The following is a 15,152-nucleotide window of genomic DNA, read 5'->3' as shown; positions in this document are numbered from 1 at the left end:
CAGAGTTGGTTTCATGATGTTTTCTGCACCAAACGATGACAGTAAACACATTAATGAAAAATGCATTGCCCCTTTCAGGTCCACTCCTGCCATCGTCCACCATGTTCTTGTGCTGTAGTAATGTTTGTTCACCACGACACGTAAAATCAATGAAATCTGGACTCAGGAGAGGAAAGATAAGACCACCAAACAGACTCTCTTAAAACATTTCTTTACTAGATGCACATCTTTGCAGCACTTTTTGTCCCCCCCCTCCCCATGTATACATAACTTGTATTGAAAATAAATCTTATCACACAACAGCTAACACACCAATGAGGTTTGAACACAAAAGGCCATTAATGTCATTTTTACACAATGTACTATACAGTATGTATAAGCCCTCTTTTTATGAATTACATCCAAAATAACTTCAATTTTACTTTTAGCCACCATGTTAATGAGACATTCAATACTAAAATATTCAACTGGTCATGTGTGAAACAAAGCACAAATGGACTTAAAAAAAAAAAAAAAAAAAAAGAAAAAAAAAGAAAAAGGAACCATTAATGACATCCTATTTTGACATCATTCTTGAAAATGTAAAGTAAATATTCTCTCTCAGTGACAGCAGCTAGCTTTTTCGCCGTTAGAAACAACAGCTTATATGACAACATGGTGACAGCTGCTCTGCTGCTCAAACATTCAGTCCCTTTGTTTTACAAAGCCCACAGTCAGGACAACTCAGGAGAAATACATGTACGTCTTTTTACGTCTTCAATGGATGCAATAATTAAAAAAAGAAAACAGAACAGTACAAAACAAGCACAGCTTATATTTTCTTTTTTTCCAACTGCCTGCTGCATGATGTCCACTGCCACTGAAATGTTAAGTGTGGTGACAATATTCTTCATCATCATCAACATCATCCCCATTCCCGCTACCAAACCTGTGTGGGGGGTTTCATGTCCTTATGTTTTTCATTTACTGTAGCAGGGAGTCTGTGATCAGGACATGAAAATGAATGCACATAAGAGAACCAGCCATTATCTGAACACAACGACACTGTTTTTAATTAACAGCAGCCAAACACTGACAAATACTGACTGTAGCTGGGGAGTTTCAGCTGATAGCTAGCCATGAAAAGGAGTTCAACAAAACACAACAAAAACAAAAATCAGTGAAAGTAGCTGAAGGATGCCAGAATCCATCAGTCACTTTCAACTTTAGTCAAGTTTCTGAAACCGACTTCACAGCTCACACTCATCTCAGGGTTTCCAAATCAATGAGAGCAAAGTAAGCTTTTAAAGCTTACTTACTTAAGCTTTTAAAGTTCAACTTTTTTTTTTTTTTTTTATTTGAAGCCGTGTCAAATGTCAATTCTGCCCACTCTCGCAACCTAGACAAGAGCACCCATGTTCTAATCCCATGCACCAAGCTGTATTTTGACCAGATGGGTGTCAAACACAGACAGCTGTCACATGCGTTTACCTCATGGAGTGTGTAGCGCAGTAGAATAACAGCACCCAGTTTGAGTTTCTCTCCGCCTTCAACACCATTTTAAAAACAGTAACAGCGGATGGACAGAGCAGAGGAAAGGAGCAGGAACTTTAGCCTTTCCAAGATGACTGAAATTAAACGTTTAAATATAAACATAATATAAAGAAAGAAAAGTAAAGAAAAGTAAAAATACACATTCAACGTACCTAAAATTCTACTTATAATAGCAGAACCGATTATCATGGCTAATGGACAACTTAATGCCTGGGACTCCTTTTCTATGTCTGAACAGTACTGATATATATCATAACAGAATTAACTTATACCTGCTGTTTCAATTTGACTTTTCTCATCAGGTCACGTAAGTTTGGTCACTTCACTTTCAGTGTAAGTCACAGATCTAGATGTGCAAAATGTGGGTTTTCACTTCTTCTACAATGATCTGATCTTCAAAACCAGGTTTAGAAATTGTCAAGCTTGCAATATGATTATAATTCTATGCATTCTGGACATGATGCAGCCATAACGCAAAAATGGTTAAACTAAAGAGGCCAAGAGCAGGAAAGCAAGTGTATGCAGATTTAAATAAAAAGATATCCATAGGAGCCGATTAACAGCCATTTTCAGAGCAGACTCCCAGGACTTCTTCACAGTTCTCAAAAACTGATCCTGAAGATCAGATCTCAAAATGACATTGGATCCCACAAAGTCTCAAATGATAAGCAACGGCTGACTGCACACAGAGGCCTGTTAAATTATATAAGGCCAGTTTCATTCAGCCACATCCACACCAGGATAGAATAAATTTTAACACCTATTTGTCCTACGCAGCAGGAAATGTGTCCCACATTTGAGGCTGAGTGATCGGTAAGAAAAATTGACAGCTCTTTGACTATTTCAAATAATCTGAAAACATTCAAATATATACTGTTTTTAAACCATGTTCTTCTGTAAATGCTAGCTTATTTTTGTATTTACAAAGAGGCCCAAACTTGCTCCCCAGGTCAGAGAGAGTAGAGATACACAGATACATCTTACTCTCAGCCGACACGATTCTCAGTTACAAGCGCTGATCTGATCTCATACATTTTCTGAGCTAAAAAACAAACAAACAAACCAACAAACAAACAAAAAAACACAACATACATTTAGGTAGGGAAAAAAAAAACAGTTGTTTGGCTTCTACTTCTGACGTTTTTCATGTGGCTCCTGGGATCAGATGTTAGAGTTAAATGGTGAGTTCACAATGCCCTACTTTACCCTGGCTTGGGTCCAGCAAAGTCTTCAGTGTCAGTGTCAGTGTATCCCTAGTACAGGATCTGAGACATGAAATTAATCAGAGGTACCGCAACTCAATGATTTATCTGAGCAAATTAAGCTAGCTGCTTAAAGGAAAGTTCAAACTGTGCTGAAAGTTTTCATAAAACAAAGCTAGCCATGCTAGCAACTCTTGAATCTCTTGAAGCTGTTCGCTAAAACTCTTAGAGTTAGCTTTACAAAGTACAACTTTCATATATTCCTCTATCACCAAACCCATTCAGAACACAAATAATGATACAAACCAAATTCATGACTTTGACTGGTAGGTTGTCCTACAGAACTCCAGCCTAACTAAACTGCACAGAACTGAAGTTATATTGAAGTTGGAGAGCCATCCTCACAGTAAGCAGGTTAATTAGCTAGTTCATTCATATATTTTGCTCTTTCCAAGTTCTAGTCTTCTGTATGCCCAACGATGTGAGGAAACGTTTCAGTCAGGATATACAGTAACATTAGTGCTACAGCTGTGAGGCCCTGAACACACCACCTATCTAAGCTGCGTGTGTGCATTATCTAGTGTTTCAATATGAAGCCTATTTTCTCTGCAGGGGGTGTGGACTTGAACAAAAATATTAAAAAATAATGTGTTGAGTCAGATCAACATATCAGCAACATTATATAACTGACACCTTTTGATATAGTTTCACTGTCAAGATCTGTACAATGACACAGACACAAAAATAGAATTTTTTTTAACCATTTTAGCAATTTAGCATTTTAACTATTTAACTACATGTACATGGTCATAACAGAGACCCTATGTATGATAATAAGTTAACAGAACATCAGGAGAAGGGCAGCAGTTTTCTGGTTCTCGCTCTCTCCCCCTCTGTGAATGAGGGTGAAACAAAAACTCACGACTGCCTCCTGGTTACGTGTCACTACAATCTTCCATTGAAATAAAAAAAAAAAAAAAAAAAAAAAAGACACTGGCCATTATCAAAGGCAAGCTCAGGTAAAAATGGGCTGTGAGTAGCAGCGCTGTAGCACTGTTGTCTGGGTGGACACCACACCGCAGCAGATCAGCAGGGCAGCCAGCACACAGGTAAAGGTAAGCGGTGTGTTCATGGCCTCAACACTTGAGGACATTGTTTGTGTGACTTGGGAAGAGCAGGGGGTGATATGACAACAGTTATCAAATATCAGTGACTGACAGAGGAAGTATAAGATCAAGACAACTGCTGGTTACAGCCTCACAAATGTTGAGGTCGGCTTGCTTTTCTCCAATTTCATATCATTATGAATGAAAACTAAGGGTTTGTTTTGGCTGCTGGTCAGACAAAGTCAACTCCAGTAACTGGTGATGCTTATCTGTTATTTTTAACATCTGATAGATAAAATGACTAACTGACCAATTGAAAACATAACCTCAGATGAAACAAAAATGAAAATTGTCTCTAGTTCTGTGGTTTCATCTTGCACATTTTTTTAATCCCAATATAGTGATATTATCACTCACATCATTCAGTCAAAAATCGTATGTATTTGATTTTGTCCATATCGCCCAGCCTTAACTGTGGTTACATCAGCTGGGCGATATGGACAAAATCAAATACACAAGATTTTTGACTGAATACCTCCATACTAATATTGTGATAAGAGATTTTTGATTAACAATCAATTTGGATATGACGACCAAGCAGCTAGAAACAAATATTAGAATGACTAGAACAGTCTGATAACTTCAAGAAAACTGCACGCCTTTACTGTAATGCACCCTTTATAACCAGGAAATGTAAGACTATGTATCTGAAACCCCAGCTGATATCTAGTCTGAAATCACGATATCGATATAATATTGATATACTGCCCAGCTCTAACCCACAGTCACATATGCATATATTTTTTAACTCCCAACTCTACCATTTCAATATTCTTTGTACTGATGTAGCCGGGTACCCAAACTGATAAAATACTGTGAGCCTGGGACTCAGGCTCAATAAAACATACATGTCCTCTTGTGGGAAACCTTCCAAATAGAGGCCTGCACATCGTTTTGGGTCCTAACCTCTGGTTTAGATAACGCTGGTCCAGGGGAAAACCTACTCAGACAAGATGGACTGAACTGAAGCTCTATGGAGGTTGAGGGTTGGGTTAATTTTTTTAAAGGGGCTACTTGTTGTATCACACTGAGTCCTGACCGAAGCAACTTTAGTCCCCTGCCAGTCCGGCCTCAGGTGTACTGGTACTCCTCTGAGTACTCAGTGTCTCCACCAGCGTACTGATTTTCCTCGGCAGCGTACTGGTTTTCCTCAGCAGTGTACTGGTTTTCCTCAGCAGCGTACTGGTTTTCCTCAGCAGCATACTGGTTTTCTCCAGCAGTGTACTGGTTGTCTCCACGAAATGGCTGCTCTGCACCTTCCTGGTTCTCGGTAGTGCTCATGCCCGATTTCTTCATTCTACAAAGACAAAGGTTTTCCAGATTATTGGAGAGACACAGTAAACACAGGAAAGATAAGTAGAGTGGAATGATGTGCAGAATCAATGGCACGTTTCCTCCTTTAGTTTGGTTTGTTTGATCAGGTAAGGATGATGCCCTTTATCACATAACCGCACCGATCTTCCAGAACTGAGGTGCAGTTTGTCAAGGGTGAGAATGTAATCTGAACCAGGGTTAATACAGGAATCCTCAAGTTGAATTTACTACCTTTTACTACCTTTTTTACTACCTTGCAAATATCTTTTACTACCAACACGGCATTGAGCAGCAGCTTTTTGAGTGTGAGTGTGTGTGTGTGTGTGTGTGTGTGTGGTGGTGGTGGTGGTGGTGGTGGTGGGGGCTGCTAAAGCTAACATTAGCGCCCCTAAAAATGCCGGCTAAAAAGTGTGTTGTTAGTAGGGCTGGGTGATATGGACCAAAAGTCATATCCCGATATATTTAGGCTGAATATATACGATAATATACGATATATATCCCGAAATTTTTTCCTTAAAGTCAGAGCAAATGTTCAGTCAAAGTCAAAGCCAAATATGACATGACGGGGCTGGAGCTTTTTCGGATTGTTGATGGCTTGTGGCTGGGGCTTCTGCAGTGTTCCTGGTAGTATTTGGGGGGCAGGAGCTGCTACAGGAACGTCCTCTGGCTCGGCCCTCTCACCTGCCATGTCTCCACTGAGAGGGCCGAGGAGGAGGAAGGTTCCTGTAAAGTTACCGGGCGGCTGAGCGACCATGACCGGGGCATCAAAATGTGTGTTGTTAAAAAAGCGTGTTGTTAGTGTTAGCTACTAAAATGTCAGCTAAAAAGCCTGTTGCTAGCGTTATCTAACGTTCCCTAAAGCGAACGTTAGCGTCCCTAAAAATGCCAGCTAAAAAGTGTGTTGTTAGCGTTAGCTAACGTTAGACAGCACGTTAGCGTTAGCTTGGTAGTGTTGGCCGTGTTGCTAGGGACGCCCAGCGCCCGGCTGTTTGCTTTCTGTTGACACCACATCGCGCCGTGAGTAAATCCAGTCAGCACCAAGTAAACCCCAAGCCCCAACCAGGAGTTTTCGGGGCCGGTCAGAGTCCCTATCCCGAGGCAGAGCCGTTTTTTAGCCCCTGTAAAAGTTCAGGAACTCTCTCCTTCGGGTTAGTTCGGCCCCGGCCCGAGAGAGTGGCGGAGTGTTTGTTCCTGCCCCGCCCCTCCTCTGTGCACGACAGAGGAGGGGCGGGGGCACGCAGAGCAGTGCAGAGAGCTCCGGGTCAGCAGCGCAGCAGAGCAAGGATCACAGCGCAAATTTGAACTATATCGATATATGCGATATAGTCTAATTCCATATCACATTTTAAAATATATCGATATAATTTTTATATCGATATATCGCCCAGCCCTAGTTGTTAGCGTTTTTTCGGGACCGCTCAGAGTCCCTACCCCGAGGCAGGGCCTTTTTTAGCCCCTGTAAAGGTTCCTGAACTCTCTCCTTCGGGGTGGTTCCGGCGGTGGAGACACGCGACAACGGCCACGGCCCCGTAAAATTACCCCGAAGTTCCGGCGGTGGAAACAGGCCTTAAGATGAGCGGACAGCACTCCTTTCTGATGTCACACATACGACGACTCCGCCCACTTAAACTAGCCAGCCTGCCTTGCCCCCCACGTAACAAGGTAACAAGTTAGCGACATGTCCAAGAAACGTTGTTGCGCCATAGACGGATGCAAGGAGACTAATGTTTCATTGCACAGTCTTCCAAAAGAAACACACATTTGAGACCAAAGACTGATGTTAATTTTTTCCTGGGTCCCGTTTACCAGTGAGTACCATTGAGCACCGCTGAGCAGAGTAGGTTTCAGTTACTTGCCTGTGATTGGCCCGACCATATGTCACTCAGAAAACAGTCAGCCAATCAGTAGAGAGGTGCTGATTCTCTCTTATGATTGGCTAAACGAACCCTGCTGCCAGAGCTCCGGGAGAAAGGCAAGAGAGAGGAGCTGTGAAACTATATTTGGCCGATAAAGTGTGAGAAATATCTTGAGTGCTGTTTGGGGATGAAATAGTGCCTTGTAGCCAACCTGGTTCACCCACAGCAGTGTTATCAGCCAAACCGGTGTCTCCCTCCTTATCTGGCACTGCTCCAATAACATCAACTCGTGTAATTATTGATGTTGCACACTCGTCTAGATGAGTGAGCTCCACGGTCCTGATCTCACACACTGGCACCGACACTGTGACAATGCCCAGTAAGGTTTTACCTTCTGGCGTTTTTATTTACGTTACTTCCTACTTATTTCTGTCAGGGTCGTCACATCAAGTACAAGTAATTGAATGACTAAATAAATTAATTAAAAAATAATAATAATAAAGAATAACTCTTTTGGAAAAGATGATGGTGTTCTGTAAAGTTAAAAATTGTAGGTGTGTAGGCTGTCCAGCAAAAATAAAAACTAACTAAATAAACAAAAAGCAATAAAAAAGGAGAACAAATCGCACAAAAAGGTTTTTTGATTAGTCACTGGAGTAATCTTATATTCTTCCTGCTGTGAAATGCTGTCACTCAGTATTCTCAATGTAACTACATTCATTTAAAGGTAGCTTGCCTTGCCTTCCTCTGGTCTGACTCTAGACTGGGTAAAAAGTGAGTCAAAGTTTAACACTGCAGTAATATTTTAAGAAAGTGCTGAGGTCCTCAAATCACATGCATTAACATGTTAATTTAGACAGCGCTAGAAAATTCATATCGCAATTACAATAAAAATATATCATGCAGACAGTGACCTGTCATTTATTACATTATATTGTGGCTGGATCAAACTGCGAATCCTGTCACCTGTTAAGCAAATCCTTCAATCCATAGCAACACATTGTTTCTAGCTCCACACTATGCAAATCATTTAGCATTCAGGATTTAAGAAAATGTTTAAATTGAGATTTACAAAAATAAAAACATAAAAAGAATACTAAAGAAGGGTAATACTGGTACGTACTGGTTCTTATGCTTGGCACCGCTGATGTGTGCCTGGTACTGCTCCACCGAGTTGAGTTCAATGTTACAAAGGGTGCATGGGTAGCCCTTCACTGTGGAAGCTGTGGAAGCACACAGAGCAGTCAGTGGTGCCTGTCTGGTCTCTAATGTGAAATCTTCTACAAAGCTATTGTGAAGGATTTCCTTGGGAATCACTATTTTAAATGCATCTAAAAATGTCTGCATTTTTAAATGCATCTAAAAATGTCTACATTCCTGGAAAAACAACAGATGTGTCTCCCTCTGTCAGTCTGACCTGGTGTTGTCGAGGGGCCGTAAGTCTCCATCAGTTTCAGCTTTGTCATCTGTTTTTTATGCTTCTTGCCCACGTAATGTTGCTGAGCCATGAGCGGGTTGTTGAAGGACGCCTGGCAGATGGAGCAGAAGCGGTCAGGGTTGTCGCTGTTGCCACTCGTCTCGTCTACAGTTTTCTTCTTCGGCTGAGCTGGTGGTGGTGCTGCCGTTTGGGACGCTGCTGATGAAGAGGAAACACAGGAATAGCCTAAATGTAATGCTTGTGGCTACTGAGGAGCAACTGCAAAGTTCCAGGTTTGATTTCCTGTGATCCCAACTGTCCAAACTGCGTCTACTGTGTCTTTGAACAAAACACTAAATTTCTACCAGCTCACTTTACTGTCGCTGATCTTGACCTTCTGCTGCTGCTACTAATACTACTTTTAATTCTTGGTATTGTATCTTTCCCTGCTCTTGCTTTCTATTAATTACCCTGATGACTATTATGTTATGTCGTCTTTAAAAAGTTTGTCATGTGCTAGAGAAACATACAATCACACACAGAGACATTTCTGGAACTATACAAATGATTTTCAAAAGCCATGATGAGACCTTGAGATGTGAAATGAATTCAGTATGTAAATAAATTCAAGTACAAAAAAGATAACCTAAAGTCTTCACATGACAACAAAGATATGGCCGTAGAACCTCTTACTTTGGGTTTGTGGGCCGATGGTTTTCAGTCTCAGGTTCTTGGCGTGAACTTTGCCTTGATAATGAGATTCGGCCACCACAGCGGATGAGAAGGTCATGTTACATACATGACACACCTTGGACCGATCTGTGTCTCCATTGTTACAGTCCTGTCCATAAAAAAATCAAGTGGGTTGAGAACTTCCTGTGGGCCCTGTACATGTCCAGATCTGTTCAAGTTGATAAATACTGTAGAAAATGCTGTTTTTTTTTCTCTATAGTTTGTGGTTAGCAAATCGACAGCAACTCTGCAAGCTTCAGATGAGTATGGGCTCACAAAGTTATTTACCTTGGGCAAACAGGTGCAGGTAAGGACAGGAAATGTTAAGTGTTAAATTTTAACACCCAATCAGGCTTCTGTGAAGATGTTACTCACAGTGTCGGACGATGGTGACTTGAACTTTTTAAATGTGGGCTCCATGTCGTTTTGGATGCAAAGGTAACGCCGCACTTTGTTGGCATGCTTCTTGCTCTGAAAAGACAAAACGTAAATGTTACAATTCCTCTCACCACTGGCATATGGCCTGCTCCCTCTTGGCACAGGTTTCACTGTAGCTAGCAGAAAAAAGTCATGCATTTAACATCCCAGTCCAGAATTTTACACCTTTTGGTATACCTAGGTCAGTTTGTTTTTTGTCCTGCTGTAAAAAATTGTGGCTGACTGGCAAAACAGAAAAAGCTGCTGATGCATTTTGGCAGCTGGCACATTGCTTTTCAACCACTTGGGCCAGAGGACAAAAACACTTTGTGCCCTGATCTGAACTACAAGATATACTCCCATTAGACCTGCATAATCTGGCATGTAAAAATTAAATATAGCAATCTAGCAATATAGTTACTAAAACTAGTAATTTCTGTAGAAAAGTGGGAAAATGGCAGTGTTTAAACAGAATGCTGGCTTTTAATGTGCATACTGATAACCTCATGAAAAAGCTTAGATCTAATTCTGTGTCCTTTTCCGTTCAAGCCATACAAGCACGTATGATACTACATCTACTAATCAAATTCATTCAGAGTGAAAATGCTTCCTCATTTTATGTACCTATGACATGGAACAAGCTGCAAAATATCATTACCTTAGAAACACTCCCTTCTTTGACAATTTCTAAAGGTTTTTTACAAACTGTTGTGAAGGAAGCATGTTGCTGTTTTACTTTATCTCCTTGATTTGAGGTGGTCTGTGTTTGGATATCACTGGTACAGCTTGCACGAGTCCCTTGTGTTGCTTTTCTGTATTGTTTTGTACTATATCATATGAAATGATTTTTTTAAGTGAGACTAATTTTGCTGCTGTCTTAACCAGGACTCCAGGGAGAAAGAGATTTTGTATCTCAATGGTAACTTTCTGACTAAATAAACAGGGAAAAAATCCACTAGAAGCAAAAATAACCCAAATGCTCATAGTGCATCGTAATAATTTTCACTTCAAATTTTAAAAGGCTCATAAAATAATTGCGCAGCTGCCCTTCTGTATCCCTGGACATAACCAGTGGCCAAAAGAGACTGAGAGAGAGGTACAAAAGAGAGAGAATAAAAGCCACATTAAATGTAACAGCAGATAGTAGGCTCACTGACCTGGTAATGTGTCAACTTCTGAGACTCGGAAATTAGGACAGCGCTGCAGACTTTACACTGGGAGTCAGAAAACAGGTCGCCATGCTCCTTTATCATCTTATTTACTGGAGGGGGAACAGAGAGGAATAAGACACTTTTAAATCAGGTTACACCTTCTGGGGAAATGCAATATTTAGTGGAATGTAAAACACCGACAGCTGTAATAGTTTATAGTTACATGCACATCACAAATTAGTCCACTCCTGAATAATGATTCCTTGTACTTTGATATCACTTTCTTGTTGACTCAAAGTAAGTAAAACCCACAATTCAGTGTTCCCCTTGTACTGTGGATGAAAGGTTCATTTCAATTCTGAGAACTGTTTTTTTTTATTATTATTATTATTATTATCCAAAGCAGGGTTAGCAAGTTAGCCACCATCAACATTCACATACCTTAAACATTCTAGTTTTGCTTTACAGATTCTGATGAGTAAAAATAGTATTTTACCGTCACCTGGCTCACTTTCTAATCCTTCTTTGTGAAATAGGTGTAGTGTACGCCACATGTATCAATTCATGACTGAGACAAGATGATTTTGGGAACAACATCAACATTTTGAGGGCCTTCCGTTTCTTTTTAAACACATTTGATTCTTCTCCCCAAGAACTGATGAAAGCCTGACAGCCGACACATCTGTCCCAGTTTTCTGCCTCAGTAAAATGTATGGAACACATTTGGGCATCTTTGGAGTCCTCTGCATGCAAACTCAGTGACAGTGCCACCATGCAGAAGATGCAAGTGAATGCAAATGCTAACAGCAACATCTTATGGCCATGCAGCAGGGCTGGATGATATGACAAAAATAAATAAATAAATAAATAAATAAATAAATAAATAAAAAATAAATAAATAAATAAATAAATAAATAATATTGAAATTATTATTTTCTTTCTTTCTTGCTCCAATAAATTCACTTTTTTTTTTTTTAACCTGAAGACGGAGTCCTCAGTTTTCTTTTTTCCTTGGTTGTCTGCACTTTTTACAAAGAGCATAGGACTTCCTTGGTTTATGTTTGAGATCTACTATTCACCTGCCTAACTGAAGAGCACCTATCAAGTATAAAGCCCTATAATATCCAAGTAGTGCTTCCTTTCTCTCTTTTTGCACATTTTCTTTGATAATGTCACTGCAGTATGAATCACGATTTTTATGAGAATGATCAGTGTTGTATCATAAATTTTCATTTTTGCCCAGATTTGTACCACACAACCAGCTTTCCTGCGTGTAGAGAATACACTTTATAGGCCAGGGCATCTCTGTGACGCCTCAATACCTCAGATCTACATAGTACTTCCTCACATATTTAACCTTTTATCAAGAAACTGCAGTTCCTGCGATTTAGATATTGCACTTGGCCATATTGTGATTTCAATCACTTAACTGCTCAGCCATACTGTGCAGTTTAATGTCTGAGTGATCAGTACATAAGACTCCACTGTCTCACTTTCATGCAACAAACCGGTGCTCTTTTCCATGATAACAATACTTCACATCCTATTTTGGCACATTCAGGAATATCTGCCCAGAGTTCTTACTTAACCATCACTTTAGAAAGAAAAAATGCTCTTTTCTAACCTTAGCCTTCTAAAGAAAATGTGGGAGGATTAAAAAAAAAACACAGCTTCTTTCAAACCAGCATACTAAGGTTCTGATTTTATTCTCAGATCAAGTTATTTGTTATTCAAGCAGGTTCAGATTCTGGGATAATGCTTTGTCCTGTTCAGTTTTCTATGATATGTTAAAACACGAGTTGGTAGCAAAACTACTTCATAGGCAACATGATCCTAATTAGCTAGATGAAGGACCTATAATTCAAAGCCAAAGGTTAAATATTTAATGAAAAGCTCTCACACAATGTGCTTTATAGTCTTCAAACTTGGCAAACTCAGTCATATGATTTTTACTCTATAAAATTGTGTCATTCTGTTGAAATAAAGTTGATCAACAGTTGATTTTCTTAGTTTTTTTTTTTTTTTTTTTTTTTTTACATTTTTGATTCATTGACGTCAAAGATTGCATTCATGGATGACAGAGAATAAACCTGCTTTCAGTGTTTCCTCTGTAATTGGATGCAGCTGTGGCGCTGCGGGGAATAATTCTAGTTTCGTCTCATGTCTGTCTGTTTGGGTCTAAGTTATGTTTCAAGTTGAGGTTAATTTTGGATGATGGCAGTAAGATGCTGCACTATAAAATAATCCAACCTGATAAGTGGCTATGGCCCTTTAAACACCTGACATAACAGTGTGTGTTATTAATTTACCACTTCTGCAGTCTAGAAACCTGATTTACCTTGGCTTGCCAACCCGAAACGATGTAAGGGAAAAGGGTAAAGAAATTATTTAATTCTTGTAACATGAATGCCTGCTGACTATGTGTTTGGTCAGGAGCTGAGAACCTAGTTGGTTTGGGCTGTGTGAACATTGCCTATCAAGATGTCTTGTAACTCAGTGGTTTTGAATGATTATCACTGTCAATTAAATTTCTCACACAAGCCAAATATTGTGCAAATCCAATAGCATGGGGGAAAACCATCTCACTAAAATATTGTGACTGTTTTTTCAATACAATTTTTTTTTTTCTTTTCACGTTAGGCTGTCAGCAAGCGCACTAAATATTGCTCCAAAGTTAAGGTACATTTTGCCAAAGGAATAACTGGCATTTTCAAAGTTGTCCCTTGACCTCTGACCTCCAGATCTCTGAATGGAAATGGGTTCTCTGGGCACCCATGGGTCTCCCCTTTGTAGACATGCCCACCTTATGCTAGTCTCATGCAGTTTGGGCCACAAACATGGCAGGTTTTTGTATACAGTACATATGTGTTATTTTGACCTATAGTAAAATGGCATATCTGGGGCCTAAACAGTCTTGGAGTTGCATAACTTGGGTTTGACTGGAAAGCTGAGACTCTTGTGGATTCAATGATGTCAATTTTATTAATGTGAGATGGTGCTAGTGCCCATAGTAGCCAGTTCATTGTAGTGAGACCACTTTTTTGAAACTTAACGTCACTGTAGAAAATGACCCACTGTTACCTCTAGGACAATCACAGCCTCGTGAAACTTAACATTAATAAACTAGAGGAGAATTCAAAAAACAAAAACCACAATAAATTGTAATATTGAATCACAACACCTGTAGAATCACAACTCGTAAAAATCCCAAAACATATCGAATCAGCGCCCAAGTATCATGACAGTATCGAATCGGGAGATAAAACATACGGTCCCAACTCTAGTTAGCTTGGCTCATGTGAACATGGCCTACAAGATGATTATTACTGACAACTGGATTTCTCATATTTACCAACTGTTGTACAATTCCAACACAGGCATGCCAAACAGCAACACTTTTACTGTGACACAAAGGCAAATGCATACTGATGTTTCTCCTCATGACATTTTCCCATGGTTATAAGACTTCTAGTTAGAAGTGTTTTTTAAATTAAAGCACTAAGTTGTTTTTTCATCGTCCTCTTACCATCAAAACGTGACTTTATGTGTATGCCACTGTATAAAAACACTGCAGTCGAGCCCGTATAGAGCAAGCAGTAACCACAACATCATAGTCAGCAGCTTACAGGGATGCATTTCTTACTAAAAAAGTCAAAAAGGCCACACAACACACAAGCACACATTTGGGCTATATCCCCAAAATGTCAGCAAAGGTTCATGATGTGTTTGGTTATTAAGATTTTTTTTTGCACACACTGGATCACACAGGCCGCATAAGACCAAAACCCACTGCATGTGGTTGAACCAGAGGCAGAGGCAGTAAGCTGAGCCCTCGGCCGGCGCTGCTTCATCATGTTGCAGCAACATCGGATGCCAACATGACCGACCTTGGAGCGTCAACAGCTAGCATATCGGCACGGCTAGCTGCCGTTAGCTCGTACAAAACTCAACACAACGGAGGCTTTCCTGCGCCTCAACTCGCCTCGGCCGCAGAGCACATCTACTGTTTGTTGCTCTTATGATATGCAGAAACGATATAATGGTCGGAATATTCAGCATACCCTCCGCCAGACCCGAAGGTAAGTAGGGAAAATCCTCCGTTGGCATCACGACGGCCATGTTTCTCTTCCCAACCAGCGGCGTCTCACTGCGCATGCGCCTACGGGCCAGGTTTGTAAATCTTTATTTCTAGTCAAAATAGATGCACAACTTGAAGAAGATTAAAAACTTTTTTTGATTATTTTGTCATTTTTTTTTGTAAATCTTTACTTCAAGTCATGAACAAAGAAGATAACTTTTTCCTCAATTTGTTGTTCATTGTAATCTTTATTTCAAAGCATGAAAAAAGATAAGATTTTTTTCAT

At 40.0% G+C, this 15,152-nt stretch overlaps 1 protein-coding gene across 1 annotated transcript; it reads right to left on the bottom strand.

Moving 5' to 3' along the window:
• Positions 1 to 195: 195 nt before the first annotated feature.
• Positions 196 to 14,930, bottom strand: znf346 (zinc finger protein 346). The gene is made up of 7 exons (XM_030068962.1): positions 14,850 to 14,930; positions 10,795 to 10,898; positions 9,596 to 9,691; positions 9,182 to 9,329; positions 8,489 to 8,707; positions 8,195 to 8,294; positions 196 to 5,198 (listed from the first exon to the last, which is right to left on the bottom strand). Exons 1-7 carry the CDS (start codon positions 14,905 to 14,907, stop codon positions 4,973 to 4,975), a joined length of 951 nt encoding a protein of 316 aa, XP_029924822.1. The 5' UTR covers positions 14,908 to 14,930; the 3' UTR covers positions 196 to 4,972.
• Positions 14,931 to 15,152: the final 222 nt, after the last annotated feature.

This window comes from Myripristis murdjan, chromosome 14 (genome assembly GCF_902150065.1).
Source record: "Myripristis murdjan chromosome 14, fMyrMur1.1, whole genome shotgun sequence".
NCBI lineage: Eukaryota > Metazoa > Chordata > Actinopteri > Holocentriformes > Holocentridae > Myripristis > Myripristis murdjan.
Note: the sequence above shows the minus strand (reverse complement) of the source record. Positions and strands in the feature narration are given on the sequence as shown.

Coding starts and splice junctions, on each gene's coding strand:
- znf346 (XM_030068962.1), bottom strand. CDS start 14,907: ATGGCCGTCGTGATGCCAACGGAGGATTTTCCCTACTTACCTTCGGGT. Junction 10,899..14,849: donor ACCTTCGGGTCTGGCGGAGG/GTATGCTGAATA, acceptor TTCCCCCTCCAG/TAAATAAGATGATAAAGGAG. Junction 8,708..9,181: donor CATCGGCCCACAAACCCAAA/GTAAGAGGTTCT, acceptor CCTCTTCATCAG/CAGCGTCCCAAACGGCAGCA.